This window comes from Sciurus vulgaris (genome assembly GCF_902686455.1).
Source record: "Sciurus vulgaris genome assembly, chromosome: 13".
Taxonomy (NCBI): Eukaryota; Metazoa; Chordata; class Mammalia; order Rodentia; family Sciuridae; genus Sciurus; species Sciurus vulgaris.
Window position 1 is genome coordinate 50,559,494 of NC_136474.1, and position 19,251 is coordinate 50,578,744.

General features: G+C 38.7%; 1 protein-coding gene across 1 annotated transcript in view; it reads left to right on the forward strand.

Moving 5' to 3' along the window:
• LAMA3 (laminin subunit alpha 3) overlaps window positions 1-19,251 on the forward strand; it is a 248,463-nt gene that overhangs the window by 186,347 nt on the left and 42,865 nt on the right. The window contains 13 exon segments of the mRNA XM_079108746.1: window positions 39-190; window positions 4,484-4,594; window positions 4,701-4,812; window positions 5,045-5,212; window positions 6,612-6,808; window positions 7,885-8,001; window positions 8,686-8,840; window positions 9,148-9,289; window positions 10,116-10,218; window positions 12,072-12,188; window positions 12,274-12,453; window positions 12,970-13,112; window positions 16,808-16,978. Coding sequence (XP_078964872.1) covers window positions 39-190; window positions 4,484-4,594; window positions 4,701-4,812; window positions 5,045-5,212; window positions 6,612-6,808; window positions 7,885-8,001; window positions 8,686-8,840; window positions 9,148-9,289; window positions 10,116-10,218; window positions 12,072-12,188; window positions 12,274-12,453; window positions 12,970-13,112; window positions 16,808-16,978 — 1,868 coding nt within the window.

Here is a 19,251-nt window from a genome sequence, read left to right on the forward strand (position 1 = left end):
AGTCCCAGCAGTTTTACCTGTGATTATGGTCCCTACAGATTGTGACAGCTGTGTTATGACGCTCCTGAATGACCTGGCCACCATGGATGAGGAGCTCCGGCTGGTCAAGTCTCAGCTACAAGGCCTGAGTGCCAGTGCCAGCACTCTGGAGCACATTCGACACGTGGAGACCCAAGCCAAGGACCTGAGGGTAAATCCCCTGGGGGGCCTAGAGTACGGAATATGTGAATATAGCTGTGTCTCTGGTAGCCACAGGGATTGGTTCCAGGACCCCTGTGGATACCAAAATTTGCAGATGCTCAAGTCTTTTATATAAAATGGTATAGTATTTACGTATAACCTACACACATCTCCCTATATATTTAAATTATCTCTAGATTATTTATGATACCTAATGCCCTGTAAAAGCCATGTAAATTGCTATTATACTATATTGTTTAGGGAATTATGGCAGGAAAAATGTCTGTACTTGTTCAGCACACACAGTTTTTTAAAAATATATTTTTGATATTTGGTTGAATCTGCAGATGCAGAACCTGCAGATTTGGAGGGCTGACTATAGAGCGGGGCATAGATGAATACCTTTGGGCAGGAAAGGGGGAGGAACGGACTCCAATTTAAGAATCAAGGGGCTCCCTTCTTCCTCCAAATGATCCAAATGAAGATAAGATTTTTACTGGTGGAAAGTGCTCATGAACACACAAACCTAACACTTCTAAGTGTACATTCTTTACTTAACTGAATGAATGCTCATGGCTAATTTTTTTCTCATAGAGCCTTTAACTCAGTGTCTTGCATTCAAAAGACTCAGACATAAGGCTCTATAAAATTAGCATAATTCTTCCTTAAATGTTTGATAGAATTTTTAAGAAAAGTCATGTAAGCCTAAGGTTTGCTTTGTTTGATTTTTTTAAAGAAACCATACATTTAATTTTTAAAAATAGATATGAGACTATTCAGATCATCTATTTCTTCTTAAGTGATATTTGGTAGTCTGAGTCTTTCAAATAATATGCCTCTTTCATTTAAATGAAGAAATGTGGTGACATAAAATTGTTCATAATGTTCCTTTCTATACTTTTAATATCTACAAAATCTATAGCACTGCCCTGTCATATTTTCCTGATATCTGATAAATTGTGCCTTATCTCTTTCTCTCAATTATTTTGGCTAGAGGTTTATCAACTTTATCGAACTTTCTATTTCATTGTTTTTCTCCATTGTTTTTCTCTTTGCAGTTTCATTGATTTCTGTTCTTATCCCTATTGCTCTTCTTCTCCCTGCTGGATTGGGCATATTTTGCTATTCATTTTCTAGTTTTCTAGATGAAAGCTGATTTTACTGATTCAAAACCTTTTTTATTGCAAACACAAACATTTGAGGCTATAAGCTCTTGCCCTCAGTGTTGCTTTTGCTGTGTTTCACAGATTTTGAAATGTTTAAAATGCTGTTCAATTAAAAAAACTTTCTAATTTTCCCTTATGACATATCTATAAACCATGAATGATTTAGAAGTGTGCTGTTTAATTTGCAAGTTGGAAAATTCTCCAGAGAATTTTCTGTTATTAATTTCTAATTCAACTCTGTTGTGGTCAGACTGCAAACTATATATGATTTCAATTTTTTTGTATATGCTGAAGTTTGTTTCATAGCTCTGGATATGGTCCTCCTGTGTGAATGTTCTTTGTGCACTTGGAAAGAAGGTGGCTGGCAGAGTATCCTTAGAAATAATGGGGCCTAATAATAATAGAAATAATAGTGCTGCACAGGGTCAGAGTCAGGTTCTTTGAGGGAGAACTTCTGAGGTAGCCTACTCTTCCCATGAATGAAGCCTGAAAAACCACAACTTTTAAACAGCCCAGGGTTTGTTGTTGGGCAATGGCTCCATGAGAATAAAGGAAAGCTATAGGGATCACAGCATTTTGGTCTGACCATACAAATCCTCAAAGTTGGGTCTGTGCCAGACTATGACATCCCCAATGTCACCAAAGTGCACAAGTCCTGAATTCCAACATAAGGCCTGGTCCTGCACTGGGAGGTCCAACGTGGGGGTAACAGTGGTTATAAGCTCACTAGACATGGTGTGGGAAATGCAGAGAGGGGCAACTCCCAATGAACAACCTGCGAACATTTCAACAACTATATAACAACAGAAAAAATGCCCAACTGAAACAATAGTCAGGAAATGAGTGCACTATATACCAATGAAAATAAGAGGTTAATCTGAAAGTTACTTTGAAGAGTAGTATCCAAAACAAGGAACAAGAAATTAGGAAATTTGAGGGGGTAGAGTAACTATCAGAAATTAAGCAAGGAGAGGTAGAGATAAATAGATCCCATTGAAAATCATGGAATTAAAAAAAAATGAAGTAAAATAATTCAGTAAATGAAATATATCCAAGACTCGACACACTGAAAGAGGCTTTGGAGAACATTTAATAAATGCTTTTAGAGTTAGGGCTGCTTGTAGTGGCTATAGCAGAATATATATAGTAAGAAGTAATTCTAGAAAAATGACTCCTTTCATCCCTTCAGGGTAATTTTAGTCCATGGTTTATAGGCTTAATATAGAGGAGAAAGAAAAAATAGCCTTTATGTTATGAGAAAAAAAGGAAGCTACCTGAGTTGCTTTGATTTCTTTGACACAGCCCTGCACTGCTTCAATTTTCTGCATGTATACTATGCACCGTATTCTCTGCTAGGCGTTTTGCACAAGTCTTACAACATTCCTTCTGGGAAATAGTATTATTGTCATTTAACAGACACAGAAACTAAATAACTGCCTAAAACCACATAGCTAGAACACTGAGGTTCTAGAAGAAGTCAGATCAAGACCAAATTCTAATGACCATTCTTTACCTCTTATCTATGACATCTATGTATTCATGTCAGTTTTCCCATTATAAAATTTAAAAAGAGCTATCTTCTTGCTGTGTTACACAAACTCTGTGACAATTCAGTAAGAGTATGAGCTAACATTTTTGAAGGCTCATATATACATTACATTTTAGAATATATTAACTCACATTCACCATAACCCACCATGAAGTTTCATATCACATTTCACAGTTTGCTGATGAAAGGGATAAGTCTTGGTAGGGCTCATCTACTAAGTGGGTAGACTGAGGGTTTGGATGTATTATGCTTAAGAATGTGTTCTTTTACCCAAAACTGGCTCCAACATACAAATGTAGGCAAGATAAGCATTTTTTTTCTTGTCAACTTTTTCAATCTATCATTTTCCCCCCAAAACCAAAAATAATCACTACTCTATTCTGTGCAGCAATGTTACCTTTAAAAGTAATGAGACAATTTTGTACTTTGAAAAAGATGGGGGACCTGCATTGTGACCTGAAGCAATCATGGTCAACTATACAGCCATGGATAAGTTGCTCAACTTCCTTAAGTTTCAGTTTTCTCCTTTATCATATTAAGATGTTCAACCGCATGAGCTCTGGAATTTTCTAACAGCTCTATGATTTTGGAGTCTTGAAATCTGATGGGTCTTTCAATAAAGTAGATACCTTTAGTAGCTACTTCAGTAAGAGTATGAGCTAACATTTTTGAAGGCTCATATATACGTTACATTTTAGAATATATTAACTCATTTTCACCGTAACCCACCACGAAGTTTCATATTACATTTCACAGTTTGGTTATGAAAGGGATAAATCTTGGGAGGGCTCATCTACTAAGTGGGTAGACTGAGGGTTTGGATGTATTATGCTTAAGAATGTGTGCTACCTTTAGTACTCTAGGGTTAAGCATAGTTTTTTTAAACCAAATATATTATAGAATCTGGAAATCAATATGTCAGATTTGCAGTATTACCCTGATTTCTGTAAGGTTACATCATTCATTGAAGTCAAGTGTCTGTTGTCTCCATGTTTTTTAATTTGCTACTGCTATAGCTTAGATCTTAAATGTCCCCAAAGGCCTATGTGTTGAAGACTTGTTCCCTAGAGTGGTGCTCTTGGGAGGTGATAGAAACTTTAAGAGGTGGTCTAGTGGGAGGTCTTCATGACCCTGGGGGCTTGTCCTGAAAGGGACAGTGGGACTCCAGCTCCATCCTCTTCCTCTCTTACTCCCTGTGTAGCCATGAGGTGAGCAGTTTCATGCCCCCTGTGTTTCCACCGTGATGCGCTGCCTCACCACAGGCCCAAAGCAGTGGGGCTACGTGGACTGAAAATCTCTAAAACTGTGAGGCAAGATGCACACTTCCCTGTTTGTAAGTCGGTCATCCCAGTATTCATTAGACTGATGGGAAACTGACTGGCAAAGCTACTTTACTTCAGTCATGTCATGGTTGACATCAGAAGATAGACGTTTTCATGTAATCTATTTCAAAGAACCACATTATTTTTCTGTAGAACTGGCATTGTTCTGATAAAATGAGTGTCTTCGTGACCACATTCACTGGGTTGATAGGACTTAGTCTAAATTTCTCCTCCAAAGTGAGACTAGCTTGGTGTGTTACTTTCAGAATCAGTTGTTCAACTACCGTTCTGCTATTTCAAATCACGGACCAAAAATGGATGCCCTGGAAAAAGAGCTGAGTAACTTGAATCGTGAATTTGAAACTTTGCAAGAAAAGGTAATGCATTAAACCAATTATCTTAGGCATTCCCCTCCCCACTTTTAGATATTTTTTCTTTCCCCATCAATTTAATTTGTTGCTAACTAATTTATTTTTCATACAGGCTCAGATAAATTCCAGGAAAGCACAAACATTATATAACAATGTTGATTGGACCATCCAAAGGGCAGAAGAACTGAACACAAAGATTAAAAATGTCATCCGGAATGTGCACAGTAAGAAAAATCACTTGACTCAACTAACTGTGTTTTTTGTTACATAATCTTTGTTAGACACTAAAAGAACTTCCTTTTGAGAGTTCAACATTTCTGAAAAAGATCCTACAGTGGCATGAAAAAGAATTAATAGGAAACTTCCATGGAAGTGTCTGCCTTTTTTATTTTTTTAAAAAAATAGTCTCCTAGAGCCCAAAATTCCCAGTTTAATAAGCTACTCGATATTTTCCAGTTCTCTTCAAGCAGATCTCTGGGACAGGTGGAGAAGGAAACCATTTGCCTTTGGGCAACTTCTCCAGAGAGTTGGCAGAAGCCCAACGCATGATGAGGGAACTGCAGAACCGAAACTTTGGAAAGCACCTGAGAGAGGCAGAAGCTGAAAAAAGAGAGGCCCAGCTCTGTAAGGACCTGCCAGATTCTTGCATCCAGCCCATTCTAACTGGTTTGAAATACAATGTGCAAAATACAGTTTAGATAGAGCTCCTGGTTACAGGTGGAAAGTCTCGTCTCAGTGAGTATGACTGTTAAGAGTATCACATGATGGAAATGGGGAGACTGTTTTAGTCAGCTTTTATGTCACTGTAACCAAAAGACCAGACAAGAACAACTTTAGAGGGGGAAAAGTTTATTTGGGGCTTGTGGTTTCAGAGGTCTTAGTCCATAGACTCCATTACTCTGGGCCCAAGTGAGGCAGGACATCATGGCAGAAGAGTGTGGTGGAGGAAAACAGGTCAGGCATGGCCACCAAGAAGCAAAAGGAGACTCCTCTCATGATGGACAAATTGCATACCCCCGAAGACCCACATCCTTCAGCCACACCCCACCTGCCTTTGGTCACCATCCAGTTAATCCCTAAAAGAGAATTAAAGCACTGATTAGGTTAAAGTTCTTATAACCCAATCCTTTTGCATCTAAGCTTTCTTGCATTGTTCATACATGAGTTTTGAGGGACACCTCATATCTAAATCATAATAGAGACCAAGAGACTTTTCTTCAAGTTAATAAGTATCTTATACATCTTACCATGGTATAGAAAAAAAAAGTTCTTCTAGAAGTTAAGATATTCAGACCGTCTTTTTTCTTTTGAACTGCATATTCATTCTTTTAATGTTTCTGCACCTCTTTCCAATTTTCTCCTTATATCATTCTTAATGGCCACCTTACTAACAATAAATTGTTAAATCACAAATTCATATTAGCACTATTATATCAAAAGCAAGAGAAAAGGACAGCCTTGAAATTAACTGAGTCTATCAAACAGTTTTGTCTAGGGAAAATGCCTCAAAACTGAGAGCTATTAACTCGGCACGTATTTTTTTCAAGAATGGATATTTATTCTCTAGTAAAGTGAGTCATCTGTGGTTAATATACAGACTGTAGCAGTTTTCTTTTGCATGTGTATTATCCAAATCTTAGTCTTGGTTTTTAACTATAAGATGGCAATTTTAGCAGTGAATGAAGCATGCACTTTATACTCTGACACTCTGGTTCAAGTCCTAAGTCTGACTGGTCTTGTAACCTTGGGTTGACCCCCTAACTTCTAGGGGCTCCATTTCCTTATTGGTAACATGAGAACAATAATTACCACTTTCGTGTGTTATGGTGGAAGCTGAAAGAAGCAATGCAAGCAATGCACATAATAGGCCTCATAAATGTTAGCTTCCTTCCTTTCCCCTTCCCCATGAAGTTCAAGGAGACCCAGGAAATGAACAGGAGTTCAGTTCTCCTTCTGCAGTCTTTATAACCTAGCTTCAGTATGCTCATCTCTCAAGTGAGAAACATAAAGTGATGTATTACAGTGTTGAACCGGATAAGGAGCTGGCTGAAAACCCACCAAGTGGAGAGCAATGGACTTGTGAAGAATATACGGGATTCTTTAAGTGATTACGAAGCCAAACTCCATGACCTACGCGCTGCACTACAGGAAGCAGCTGCCCAGGCGAAGCAAGCCACTGACCTCAACCAAAACAATGAGCGAGCTTTGGGAACCATCAAGGTGAGCTCACAGTTGGGAACTGCAGGCTTTCATCATGGTAGAGACAAGGGAGCAGGATCTTTGTATTAATCAAGTGGCACAGCCAGGGGCCTGGCTGGTTATATCACCTCAGACCCTGCCTGGTCAAGCAGGAACTAGGCATTAAATACAAAACCAGTCATTTCCACTCCTCAGCTACCAGAAAAGATTCTGGACTTCAGTCACAGGCAAAGCCTCTCAAACTACCTCAACACCACCCCTGGCTAAAAGAGTGTTGGAGGAATAATGATGCCAAGATGAGAAGTTAATCATGTTTGAGTTAATTAAGTGTATTTTGTTTCCAATGACATGTTGTGTCAGATAGGTAAACATCATAATCACCAACAAAGGCATGTAAGCCATTCCAAGCTTCATAGGATATAAGTCAAGCACAGGCTGCAAACAGAAGCTACCATGACAGAATTTAGAGCTCAAGATTTCATAGCTTGCGTTTTTTGATAGTGAGCTTTGTACACCAAACAACAACCAAAATATAGAGTCAAACAACATCAGACTGACCTCCAAAGTGAGGCCTTGGGGGTGGCTACGTATTCAGCTCCTGCCGCCTCCCCTCCTCTGTCTGAATCACTGTGCCTGGGCAGGCAGCAGGCTCCAATTGCAAGACTGTTTGACCCTGGGCTGCCTTCTAGTCTGGCCTACTCAGGTCCTGTGTCATCTCTCATTCAAGTGCCTGTTGCCTTTTCACTGGGACTGGCAGACAGCACGCTGCTTGGTCCTAATTTACTGAGTTAAAATCTCTCATTTTGTTTCCCAAACCAGAAGGGTAGTAATATTTTCACCTCACAGATCGAGTTGACCCGGGGTGGAAATCTTTGACAGTGGTAGCGCTTGTTTCATTAGCAGAGAGGAACCTATGGCAACATATTGACACTCAGAGAGAACCCAAGTCCCGTCATTCTGTAGTTGCCTAGACCAACCTCAGTTTCAAGAAAACATGCTGACTCTGAATTGCTTATATGCTGTTGTCCAGTAAATCCATTTGTGTCTTCTGACGATGTCTCATAGAGCTCAGGCTGATGTCCTTTTATCCTCTCCAGAGTCAAGTGAATGAAATTGATTCCCTGAAGAGTGATTTCATGAAGTACCTGACTACTGCAGACTCTTCCTTGCTGCAGACCAACACTGTGTTACAGCTGATGGACAAAAAACAGAAGGTGGAGGAGACTGCTTATTCTTTAGAAAAATCTAGAAACATTTAAATTATATTGCCAGGGGACTATGAGAAGGGCTGACCTGTTATTATTATTTTTTCTTAGAATGTGTATCTTTTAGGTGGAAGCAAATATTCCAAATGTTATCAGTGTTTCTCCCTTGGGGCAGGGGTACAAATGATATATCTTCTCAAAGTCCATCTGTTTTACCTAATTTGTCTGCAAGGAGCAAGCCACTTTTATGATAACAACAACAAAAATTGCAATGCTGTTTCTTAAATATCAAGCATTATCTTTATTAATAGAATGCATTTAAGACTTGACAAAAGATGGACAAAATTTCTTAGCAACCTAATGGGCATTTTGTAAGTATCTTTTATAACAGCTATTTCCATATCATAAAAGTCCTTTGGTTTAGTAGAACTTCACCTTGATGATGACGTTGTACTTTTATAAACTTACTAAAGAGGGTACCCACCAGAAGTAAAATGCTCAAGATGATGGTAACACTTGGAAGGATATTATTGTCAATGCTGCTATCTGAAGTAACTGAGGACCAACTGGTGTGGTAAATGGGCTTAGAAAATATAATTTCTTATTGGAAACATTATTTATAACAGAGTTTCAAGAAATGACATATAGGTTCTTTGCTTGAATTGTACTCTCTTTATTTACTTGGAAAAATAGGAATATGAAAAATTAGTTTCTACTTTAAATGGAAGAAGACAGGAACTAAGTGACAAAGTGAGAGAACTCTCCAGATCTGCCAGCAAAACATCCCTGGTGGTGGAGGCAGAAAAACATGCACAGTCTTTGCAAGAGTTGGCCAAGCAGTTGGAAGAGTAAGTGGATGGAGAGATCCAAACCCCAGGGGCTGCTTAAGTGCCAAGTGAGGGCCTTTATTGTTAGCTAGGGGTCCAGAATAGGACAGAGAGTAGGGTTCTGACTGAGGCCCCATCCAGGACCCATGGCCCATGTCAAAACCAAGACTTGCAATGGGGAGGGGATTCCCAGCCATGATCTGGGGATAGAGTTGCAGGGGCCACTACATCTGGTGTCCCCTTGATAAAAGAAAGGGGAAGACTTGGGGGGATGGCAGCCCTAAAGGCAAACCTGTTAGAGAACCTAACCCACCTAACATTTTTGCAGGATCAAAAGAAATGCCAGTGCGGATGAGCTGGTGCGCCGTGCTGTGGATGCTGCCACTGCTTATGAGAACATCCTTAATGCCATCAATGCAGCGGAGGATGCAGCCAACAAGGCCACCAGTGCATCTGAGTCAGCCCTCCAGGTGGGCACCTGTGCCAGCAGCTTTTCTAGATTTGATCTGGATTTGTTCTTATTCTCTTTCTCTCTAAGTGTGGAGGAAAATTAAAAAGCATTATTGCAAATCAGAATTGTTGGATAGAATAGACTTAAATTCACTCTATTCAAGGATCATTTCTCTATTTATTTGACTATTTGATGTCTGCAGTGCAGCTTAAAACTATTTGTAAATCCAGATAGAAATTACACCCATTATTGATTGTGAATATAAACAAATAGTATATTCCCCTTCTTACCAGGTATGCTTTTAGCTGTGATTAAGTATTAATTAGCATTTACCAAAAAGAGACTTTTGTAAACAATTTGGCCTCTGTTTTCTACCAGTCATTTGGTTTTACATCTGGTATGTCTGTGGAGTTTTGTGGGATCTAACATGCACCATAAAATATTTCTATAATAGGAAAACAAAGGACAAAAATATTGAATATCAGAGTTAGGAGAAGAGACCTTCATGACAAGTTGAAGATTTATATCCCAAAGTGTGAAAGCCTGAATTAAATTCTCCCTTTGATCATTAGAAGGGGTATTGTACAAATGACAGTGAGCAACTGAGACAGGTGTCTCACAACCTGCCAGTACGTCACCAGAAATGAATCCACCTCCCTAGCCAGGGTTGTCTACCTAGAATCCTAACCATCTCTTATTTAGGGAACAGTGTACTCCTAAGTCCCTTCTGCCCTTAAGACTTTATCTTTTAAAGATTAAAGAGCTCTAAGACTATGGTGAAAGTCTTCCTTTATATGGTCTAAGGTGGAGCATATGGTTAAGGCTGATAAATGCTTTGCTTGCAGACAGTGATAAAGGAAGATCTTCCAAGAAAAGCTAAGACCCTGAGCTCTGACAGTGATAAACTGCTACAAAAAGCCAAGTTAACGCAGAAGGAGCTCCTGCAAGGTATTGGGAACTGGGGGGGCAGGGCGAGTCAGGGGCTTTAAGATGACCTGTGGGGCCAGGAAGGGCAGCTCTGGAAACAAATATTCTTTCTGAATTTCAGTGTCAGATGCTTTTTGAATTTGCTATTTATTTTTCAATATCATGCATCAACCCAATAACTCTAAATATCCCCCATCCATCATCTATGAAATTGACTACAGTCTCATAATCATAAAGAAGTCTTGTGGTGATAAACCTCTTTAAACCTGACCTTGAGGGGAGACTCTTAATTTAATCCACTTAGTGATCATGGCATTGGGAACCCACATATCAAGATCATTCATTCCAGGTCATTAATGCAATTGCTTTCAAGTTTCTTCTTTCTTTCTTTCTTTCTTTCTCTCTCTCTCTCTCTCTCTCTCTCTCTCTCTCTCCTGGAGATTGAATCCAGGGGTACTCTACTACTGAGCTACAACTGCATCCCTTTAAAACAATTTTTACTTTTTAAAATGTTTTTATTTTGAGGAAGAGTCTCATGCCTGGCCATTGCTTCATAATTTCTGAGTTTCTAAAATGTTAGCAATCAAAAGTACCAAAAAATCACTACTTCTCTGAAACATGAGAATTTTTTAAGCATAAATTTTATCTTTGGAAATTTTTCACTTATTTTATTTAATTTTGTTTTAAAAGAATTAAATTGTTTTAATTTGTGTTCTAAAAATGCTGTCTTTTGACTTCCTCTGGTCTCTCGTGGGCATCCAGGGCTAGGTAGAAATCCGAGCCCACAGTCCTCACTTAACTTCTTTGTTCTTTAAGATGGATCAGGCAATGACTTTGTCAATTTATTTTTTAAGACTATTTTAAAAAATTAAATACATGAAAAATATAGTACAGAAAGACTATGTACTAATATACATGCATTTGCCTGGCAGTTTTTAAGAATTAAAATTTCATGGTAAGACATCTGCTCTCTTTGAGCTTAGAGGTAAGATTGGTGTGGTGTGTTTGGTGTGGTGTGGTGTGTTTGCTTTTTGCAGTGCTGGAGATTAAACCCAGGTTGTCACACATGCTAAGCTTGCATTTTACTACTGGGCTATGTCCCCAGTCCAGGATCAGTGTTTTAAGTAGGTTTGAATGCTACTAACTGCATTGCTTAAAAAAAAAAAAAAAATGCAGTCCCAGAATCATCATGTAAGTCACATATCATCAGTATGATTTTAAAGCACTTTAGCTGGACACTTTGCATGACCCAAAGACAGTGATATTATGAGATAGGAGGGTCTATTAGTGCCTTTCCTTTCATGGAATTCTTTAAATGTGTCAGATTAGAAATGAACAGAACCAAACAATGTCTACTTTGTGTTCTTTAGATGAAGCTCTCTCTCAAAAAAACAAAAAAAAAAGCCTTTCTTGTCCTCTCACTGAAGAGCGTTCTTTCTGCATTATTCATTTGTTCATTCATTCATACATTCACTCATTCAACAAATATGTACTAATATGAACCTCCGACTAGTGCCAGACACTGCCCTCTGTGCTGGGACATAGCATGGAATCAGACAGACACTGCCTTCACGAAGCAGAGTCTTCTGGTCCCAGTGGAGTAGTTCAGCCCTCCTCTAAGTTATTCAGCTTCTCCCTTTCTTCATGCATTTCTAAGGAGTCTGTCACCACAAGGCTCTGATGTGCTTGTGGCATCTATAACCAGAGGGCCCCAGAGTTGTCGGTCTAGACACGTGCAGTGGGCATCTTTGGAATGAACCCCAAGACACAGGTCTGCCCAGTGTCCTCCTGATGCTGACTATCTCAGAGGCCACAAATATCAATGGAGGATCAGTTCATAGAGTAAGTGCCTCTTGTTGTTTCTTTTCTTTTAGAAATCAATCCGGCTCTCAACAACCTACAGCAAACCCTGAATGTTGTGACGGTTCAGAAAGAATTAATAGACACCAACCTCACTACTGTCCGCAGTGACCTTCGTGGGATACAGAGAGGTCATCATCTCCCTGGACCACTGTACTCAGTTTCTTTTGTTACATGTTTTAGATTCTTACACCTCCCTATTTGTGTGTGCTTTAGGTGACATTGATGGTCTGATCAGCGGTGCAAAGGGCATGGTCAGAAAGGCCGATGACATCACAAGTGAGGTTCTGGATGGGCTCAGCCCCATTCAGACAGACTTGGAAAGAATTAAGGATACTTACGGGAGCACACAGAGTGCAGACTTCGACCAAGCTCTGAGCGATGCAGATAACTCAGGTATCAGGCTTTCTTGGGTCAGGTGTATTAGCCATTTTCTCCATTGTTATGGGTGTTGGTATATCTCCGTCCTTTCCTGGTAAAGTTTGACCTTAAATTAAAATATTTGAAAATAGGTTGACATCGTACATTCAAATAGTATAGATAGTCTATTAGAAAGACCAGGCAGGCCTTTTTTTTTTTTTTTTTTTTTTTTTTTTTAAATCCATTGACAGTGCTGTGATTTTCTTTCTTTATACTTGTCAGTTCCTGAATCATGAGGCATTTAATTATGATTAATATTGAGGGTCAGAAAACAAATTTTTTTTCTTAGAGTGAGCAAGGAAAAGGATATTATATCTATATTGCAGAATAAAATCTATGATGCATTGGGAAAGGGATCATCTGACTACGATCCATCCTATTCAACATTTGGGGCCTAAACTTGCCCCTTACCAAACACTGTCAATAAGAACATCTGTATTTAACTTAATCAATGCACAATTTTAAATTTCTGTGTTCTCATCTCACCAACAGTAAAGAAATTAACTAAGAAACTGCCAGATCTTTTGAGCAAGATCGAAAGTATTAACCAACAACTGTTGCCCCTGGGAAACATCTCTGACAATGTGGACCGAATTCGAGAACTAATTCAGCAGGCCAGAGATGCTGCAAATAAGGTGTAGTGTTCCTTCTTTGTCCTAGCCAAGGCTAATTCTTCCATATGTTAGCTACCACACTCATCAAGAAAGAAAGGCGTCAATTTATTTGAGAATTGGTTGTCTTTCTCACCCTAATTCTTTGGGAGATTGAAATATAAAGGTTGATTTCCTCCTCTTATGTGCAAAAGTGCATATGACCTTCATCCCCTACATTTTCCACTACCAGGGACCCGAAGCAGTTTCTTTCCATTGAGTTTATTATGCAGACAGGAAGGATTTTCTTCCAGACTCAACTTTTTAAACTATTATTGCCAGTTCAGGTGAGGGTTCAATAGTCAGAACATGACAATATGATACTGCACAGAACCTACTGTTTTGTCATTTGAAAGTGGAGAATCTATCTTTGTTGAGGATGGAGGATATAGGATTATAATAGTTTTCCATCACTGAAGCACTGATTGATCAGTCTTTCTTATTTTCACCTTACATTATTTGCTTGAATCCCTGACATTCCTCTCTTATGATTTATATCATCCTAAAACAACATATAGTGATCCTCCTTTATCATGGAAGATACATTTCAAGAGCCTCCCACCCCCAGGATGCCTAAGACGGTTTTTTCCTACTTTTGATACCTATGATAAAGTTTCATTTATAAATAGGCACAGTAAGAGATGAATAGCAATAACTAAGTATAAAGTAGAACCATTATAACAAAATAATATAATAAAGTTATGTGAATATGGTCTTTTTCCTCTCAAAATAGCTTATTGTACTGTATTCACCTTTTTTCTTATGATGATGTGAGATAATACAATGCTTACATACTGAGATAAAGTGTAGGTATGTGATATAGCGTTAGACTTCTACATAAGGGTTACTTGGATACCATTACAGTCCATCTGATAACCAAGACAGCTACTAAGTGGGTATCAGGCAGGCAGTATATACAGTGTGGATACTCTGGACAAAAAAATAATTCACCTTCTGGGCATAATGGAATGTGATAACACAAGATTTTATTACTCTACTCTGAATGGTGTACACTGTGAAACCTATGAATTAGTTATTTCTGGAATTTCCATTTAATGATTTTAGATCACACAAAAAAATTTTGACGGTGAGTAACTGAAACCTTGGAAAACAAGGCCTTAGGGAAGAGGGAATTATTGTAAAGAAAGTCTTTGTATTTCAATACAAGTCCTTGTATATTTCAATACAATTTCTTATATTTTTCAATACAATCCTAACCAGCCCCTTTCCAGATTTTTGGGGAGAAAGGCCAATGCAGAATACCTCTGCTGTGGAGGCACCATGGCTAGTCTCAATATTACTTTTTTTTTTCAGCACCTACTCTTTCTTTCAGAAAAGATAAGTATTCTTAATATAAAACCTTTAGCAAAAAACAAAGAACACAAGACAAAGTTTTGAAGAAACTATCCTCTTTAATCCTTCTGCATGCCTTGCAAAAACCAAATGAAAAAGAATGTGCATGTAGCTTTTTTTCCTTCTGAGTTGATTCTCTCATTATTTTAACAAGATTTGAAATGTATTATAGCACAGTGGTTAAAAGCTGGTTAACCAAGCCAGATTATCTTGGTTTAATTCTTGCTTCGTCACTTATGAACCATGAGACCTTGAGCAAGTCACTTCACCTTTCTGTACCTCAGTTTCTTCATCTGTAGAGTAGGGTTAATAATTGTACCAACCTCAAGAGATTGAGTTAAATGAGCTAATGTAGAACAGTTCCTGGAAAATAGTAAGCTGCATTAGTGGAAAATAGTATTTAAAAAAGTAAGACAGCTTTTGAATACCTGATGTGCACTGGTATTCCCTTGGGTATGAGGACACAGACATAACTAAGCCATTGTCCAGCCCACCAACCACTATAAGTTGTTTCTTAGACTTTGCTAAGAAACTGGATAGAGCTGTGTTTATGTCTTAGAAACTACCAATTCTACCTGAAAGGGCTCAGAGTAGTACTAATGAATAGCACCAACAGATATGTATAAGAATGTTCATTGCACTAGTTGCAGTGGTACAGACTATAACCAGAGGCTGAGGCAGGAGGATCAAGAGTTCAAACCCAGCTTCAGCAAAAGAGAGGTGCTAAGCAACTCAGCAAGATGCTGTCTCTAAATAAAATACAAAAAATAGGGCTGGGGATGCAGCTCAGTGGTCACTAGCCCCTGAGTTCAATCCTTGGTACCAAAAAAAAAAAGTTCATAGTTCATTGCAATAGTTTTCCATGGTAATTTTTTTGAAAAAAGCTGCAAGTTTATAATAGTAAATATGAATAAACTGGAGTCGTGCGTTATTAGCACAGATAAATCTACAAACCTAGTACCCAGAAAAGAAAGCAAGTTGTGAAGAATGTGTATAGACAGATACCATTTGCACAAAAATATTTAACACATGAAAAATAAGACTAGTTAGAGTGAGCAGATAAATGATGTATATGTAAAAAATGTTAAAACATGCATGAAAATTTGTATGAAAATCCAAATTCAGAGTAGCCATGACCTCTGAGAAAGGAGAGAGAGGAACAGTTATGTTTCACTTCTTAAGATGGTGATGCAAATACAGGTATATTTTCTGTATTCCACCCCCACCTTTTTTTTTAACACATGAAATATCTTCCCAATTAAAAAAAAAATCGAAAAGGATGAGGAGGAGTTTTCCAGGTGACACAAGCAGAGAGGTATGCCAGGAAGAGACTTGGGGAAGTGGTTAGGTCTCCTGGAGGGCAGAGGGTGAGTAGAAGAGAAAGGTTAGAGTGAGTTCATACTTGTGGGTGAGGGGAGTCCCAGCTCACCCATCACTCAGCCCCTGGATGTGAGGCCTTGCATACACAAGATCCTCAATAAATATTCAAAGGCTTGATAGATAAAATGCAGAGTTGGTGTAAGTAGTGCAGGATTGTTTTCTTTCAATTAATTGGGGAATACTTATTGTGCTTTAGATCAGTGCTACCCAATCTTGCTCCCCAGAGCAGCACCAGTCAGACAACTTTTGTTAACAGTTTGTTAAATCTGAATATAAAATTGAGAGGAAGTCTCTGGGAGTTTTTAATCATTTGAATTGCCTCAACATGCAAACATGTGATCAGTGGGCTTTGAATACTTCTTCACTTCATTTTTCTAGTCATTTCATTTCAATGTATTTTACAAAAGTATTGGTCCATGCCCATTTGGAGGGGAAAAATTAAGGTCCTTCACCACAGAGATTCTGAGAAGCACTATTTTACAGCCTTAATGCATGCATTTTTAAAGACTGAATGCCTGTAATAAATGCAACCATAACATGTAATATGTTCATGAGAAACAATTCCTTAAAAAGTGCACTTAAAAATATTTTTGATGTATTATTTGTCTTCTATAGGCAGGCACCATGCCAAGCGTTTCCATACACTTACAATAACCATTCATTAACTTCTGCACAAAATCCATCTGGAGTTGGAATACTACTATTATGACTACTTATTAATATTAGTATCAGGGAGAGCTTGAATGTGCTATTACCTGGTTCTTCAAACAGCTTCATGAGTTTGTAACTTGGCTCCAGGAGATGTTCATACTCCCTGTTTCTTATCAGAACTGTTCAGGAAGGACTGATGGATGGTAGAGAGAGACAGCTATAAAGCCACCTACTATCTCTCTGAGCACACCAATGTCCTTGCAGTAGAACATTTGACACCTGATCATTCCTCACAGGTCGCAGTCCCCATGAGGTTCAATGGTAAATCTGGCGTGGAAGTCCGACTCCCAAATGACCTGGAAGATTTGAAAGGATACACATCTCTCTCTTTGTTTCTCCAAAGACCTGACTCAAGAGAAAATGGGGGGACCGAGAATATGTTTGTGATGTACCTGGGAAATAAAGATGTAAGTATTGTTTGTACATTTGTTTTTATAGCAGAATGCTTTGCGAGGTGTATATTTTTGAGATGTGGGGCACGACTACATCCCTGCCATTAGCTCATCATTGGAAATCACACCAAGACATCAAACAAACCCCACCAGGGCTACCCCTCACCTCACCTCACCTCCCTGCTGTGGAGACACCCACTTGAGACCTCTTATCCATCATGGATTGTTAGCTGCTGATGGATCAAGTGGCCTCATTTGATGGGCTCAGCATGTGGACACACGTGTGTGTACGTGTGAGCACATACACACCTGAGGTAGGAGAATCAACATCCTCTCCCCACTCTGCCAGGACATCAATATCAAGGCATCGTGGAAATCAACCTTAGCTCCTTATCACATTACTGTGACCCCCATTCTTTTCTTCAGAAGGCCCAGCCACAGACCCTTCCCCAAGTCTGCAGGGTGGGCACCATCCATGGATGAGAATGCAAATGAAACAAAGCCTCTTTTGCCTAATAAGAAATGCAGGTGCCCCACCTCGTTATCATCCAAATTCATTGACCAACTACCATTGTAGGAATTTTGAATGGTTGGTATTGGAGTCTAAAATCCACAGTACTATGAATTACACTTTCATGCTTCAAGATGTTGGTACTTTATTGTAGCCACTTTATGATATGACTTTTTGCTTTGCATTATGGCAAAATGCACATTACTTTATGCCTTCAACAAATTTATACCATATGCAGTCAGCCCTTCATATCCATGAGTTCCACTTCTATGGAAAAATAAATTGCATCTGGACTAACATGTATAGATATTTTTCTTGTTGTTCCCTCCATAATACAATTAAAGGGCTAATTATATAATGCTCATATTATATTAAGTATTATAAGTAACCTAGAGATGATTTAATGTCTGTGGGAAGATATGCATAAGTTATATGCAAATACTATGCCATTTGGTATAAGAGACTTGAGAATTTACAGATTTGGGTATCTTTTGGGGTCCTGGAACCAATCCCCTGTGAAAACAGAGGGAGACTGCACGTATTATGTGCCAGACCTTGTGTTTATGATAATCAAAAATTTCTTTCTTGAATGTACTAAATTCCAATGTACCTTTAAAATGGTTACAATGGTTTTATAATATTTTATATTATGTATGTTTTACCACAAATTTTTTTCTTTTTTTTAATTGTAAACAAATGGGATACATTTTGATTCTCTGTACATGGAGTAAAGGCATACCATTCATGTAATCATAAATTTACAAAGGGCAATGTTGTTTGATTCATTCTGTCATTTTCCCCCCCTTCCCCCCCACCCCACCCACCTCTCTTTTCCCTGTATACAGTCCTTCCTTCCTCCATTCTTGCCCCCCTCCCTAACCCTAACCCTAAACCTAACCCTAATGCTAACCCCTCCCACCCCCCATTATATGTCATCATCTGCTTATCAGCGAGATCATTCGTCCTTTGGTTTTTTTGAGATTGGCTTATCTCACTTAGCATGATATTCTCCAATTTCATCCATTTGCCTGCAAATGCCATAATTTTATCATTCTTTATGGCTGAGTAATATTCCATTATATATATATGCCACAGTTTCTTTATCCATTCATCAATTGAAGGACATCTAGGTTGGTTCCACAATCTGGCTATTGTGAACTGAGCAGCAATGAACATTGATGTGGCTGTATCTCTATAGTATGCTGATTTTAAGTCCTTTGGGTATAGGCCAAGGAGTGGGATAGCTGGGTCAAATGGTGGGTCCATTCCAAGCTTTCTGAGGAATCTCACACTGCTTTCCAGAGTGGCTGCACTAATTTGCAACCCCACCAGCAATGTATGAGTGTACCTTTTTCCCCACATCCTTACCACAATTTTTAAAAATTTACTTTTCCCTCAACATGTTCACATTTTTTTTTTTTGGTAGTGCTGGGGATGGAACCCAGGGCCTTGTACTTGCAAGGCAAGCACTCTACCAACTGAGCTATCTCCCCAGCCCAACATGTTCATATTTTAACAGAGAAGAAAGATATATACTTCACTGACATGGCGAGATAGAAGTATCATAGAAGAAACAGGCAAAAAGGTTAGGGAGTGTGGTATGGTACTGGGAGAACACAAATGGCCTCTCAATTACCAGATTAAAATCTAATGGATGGTTGAGTCCATATCTGGTCAATCTTTATGATAGGTGCTAAGAAATATTTGGAAATTGAGCAAATGGAGGAATTATGGCAATGAAGGCATAACTATAACATGAGCAAAGACAGCCAGGCAT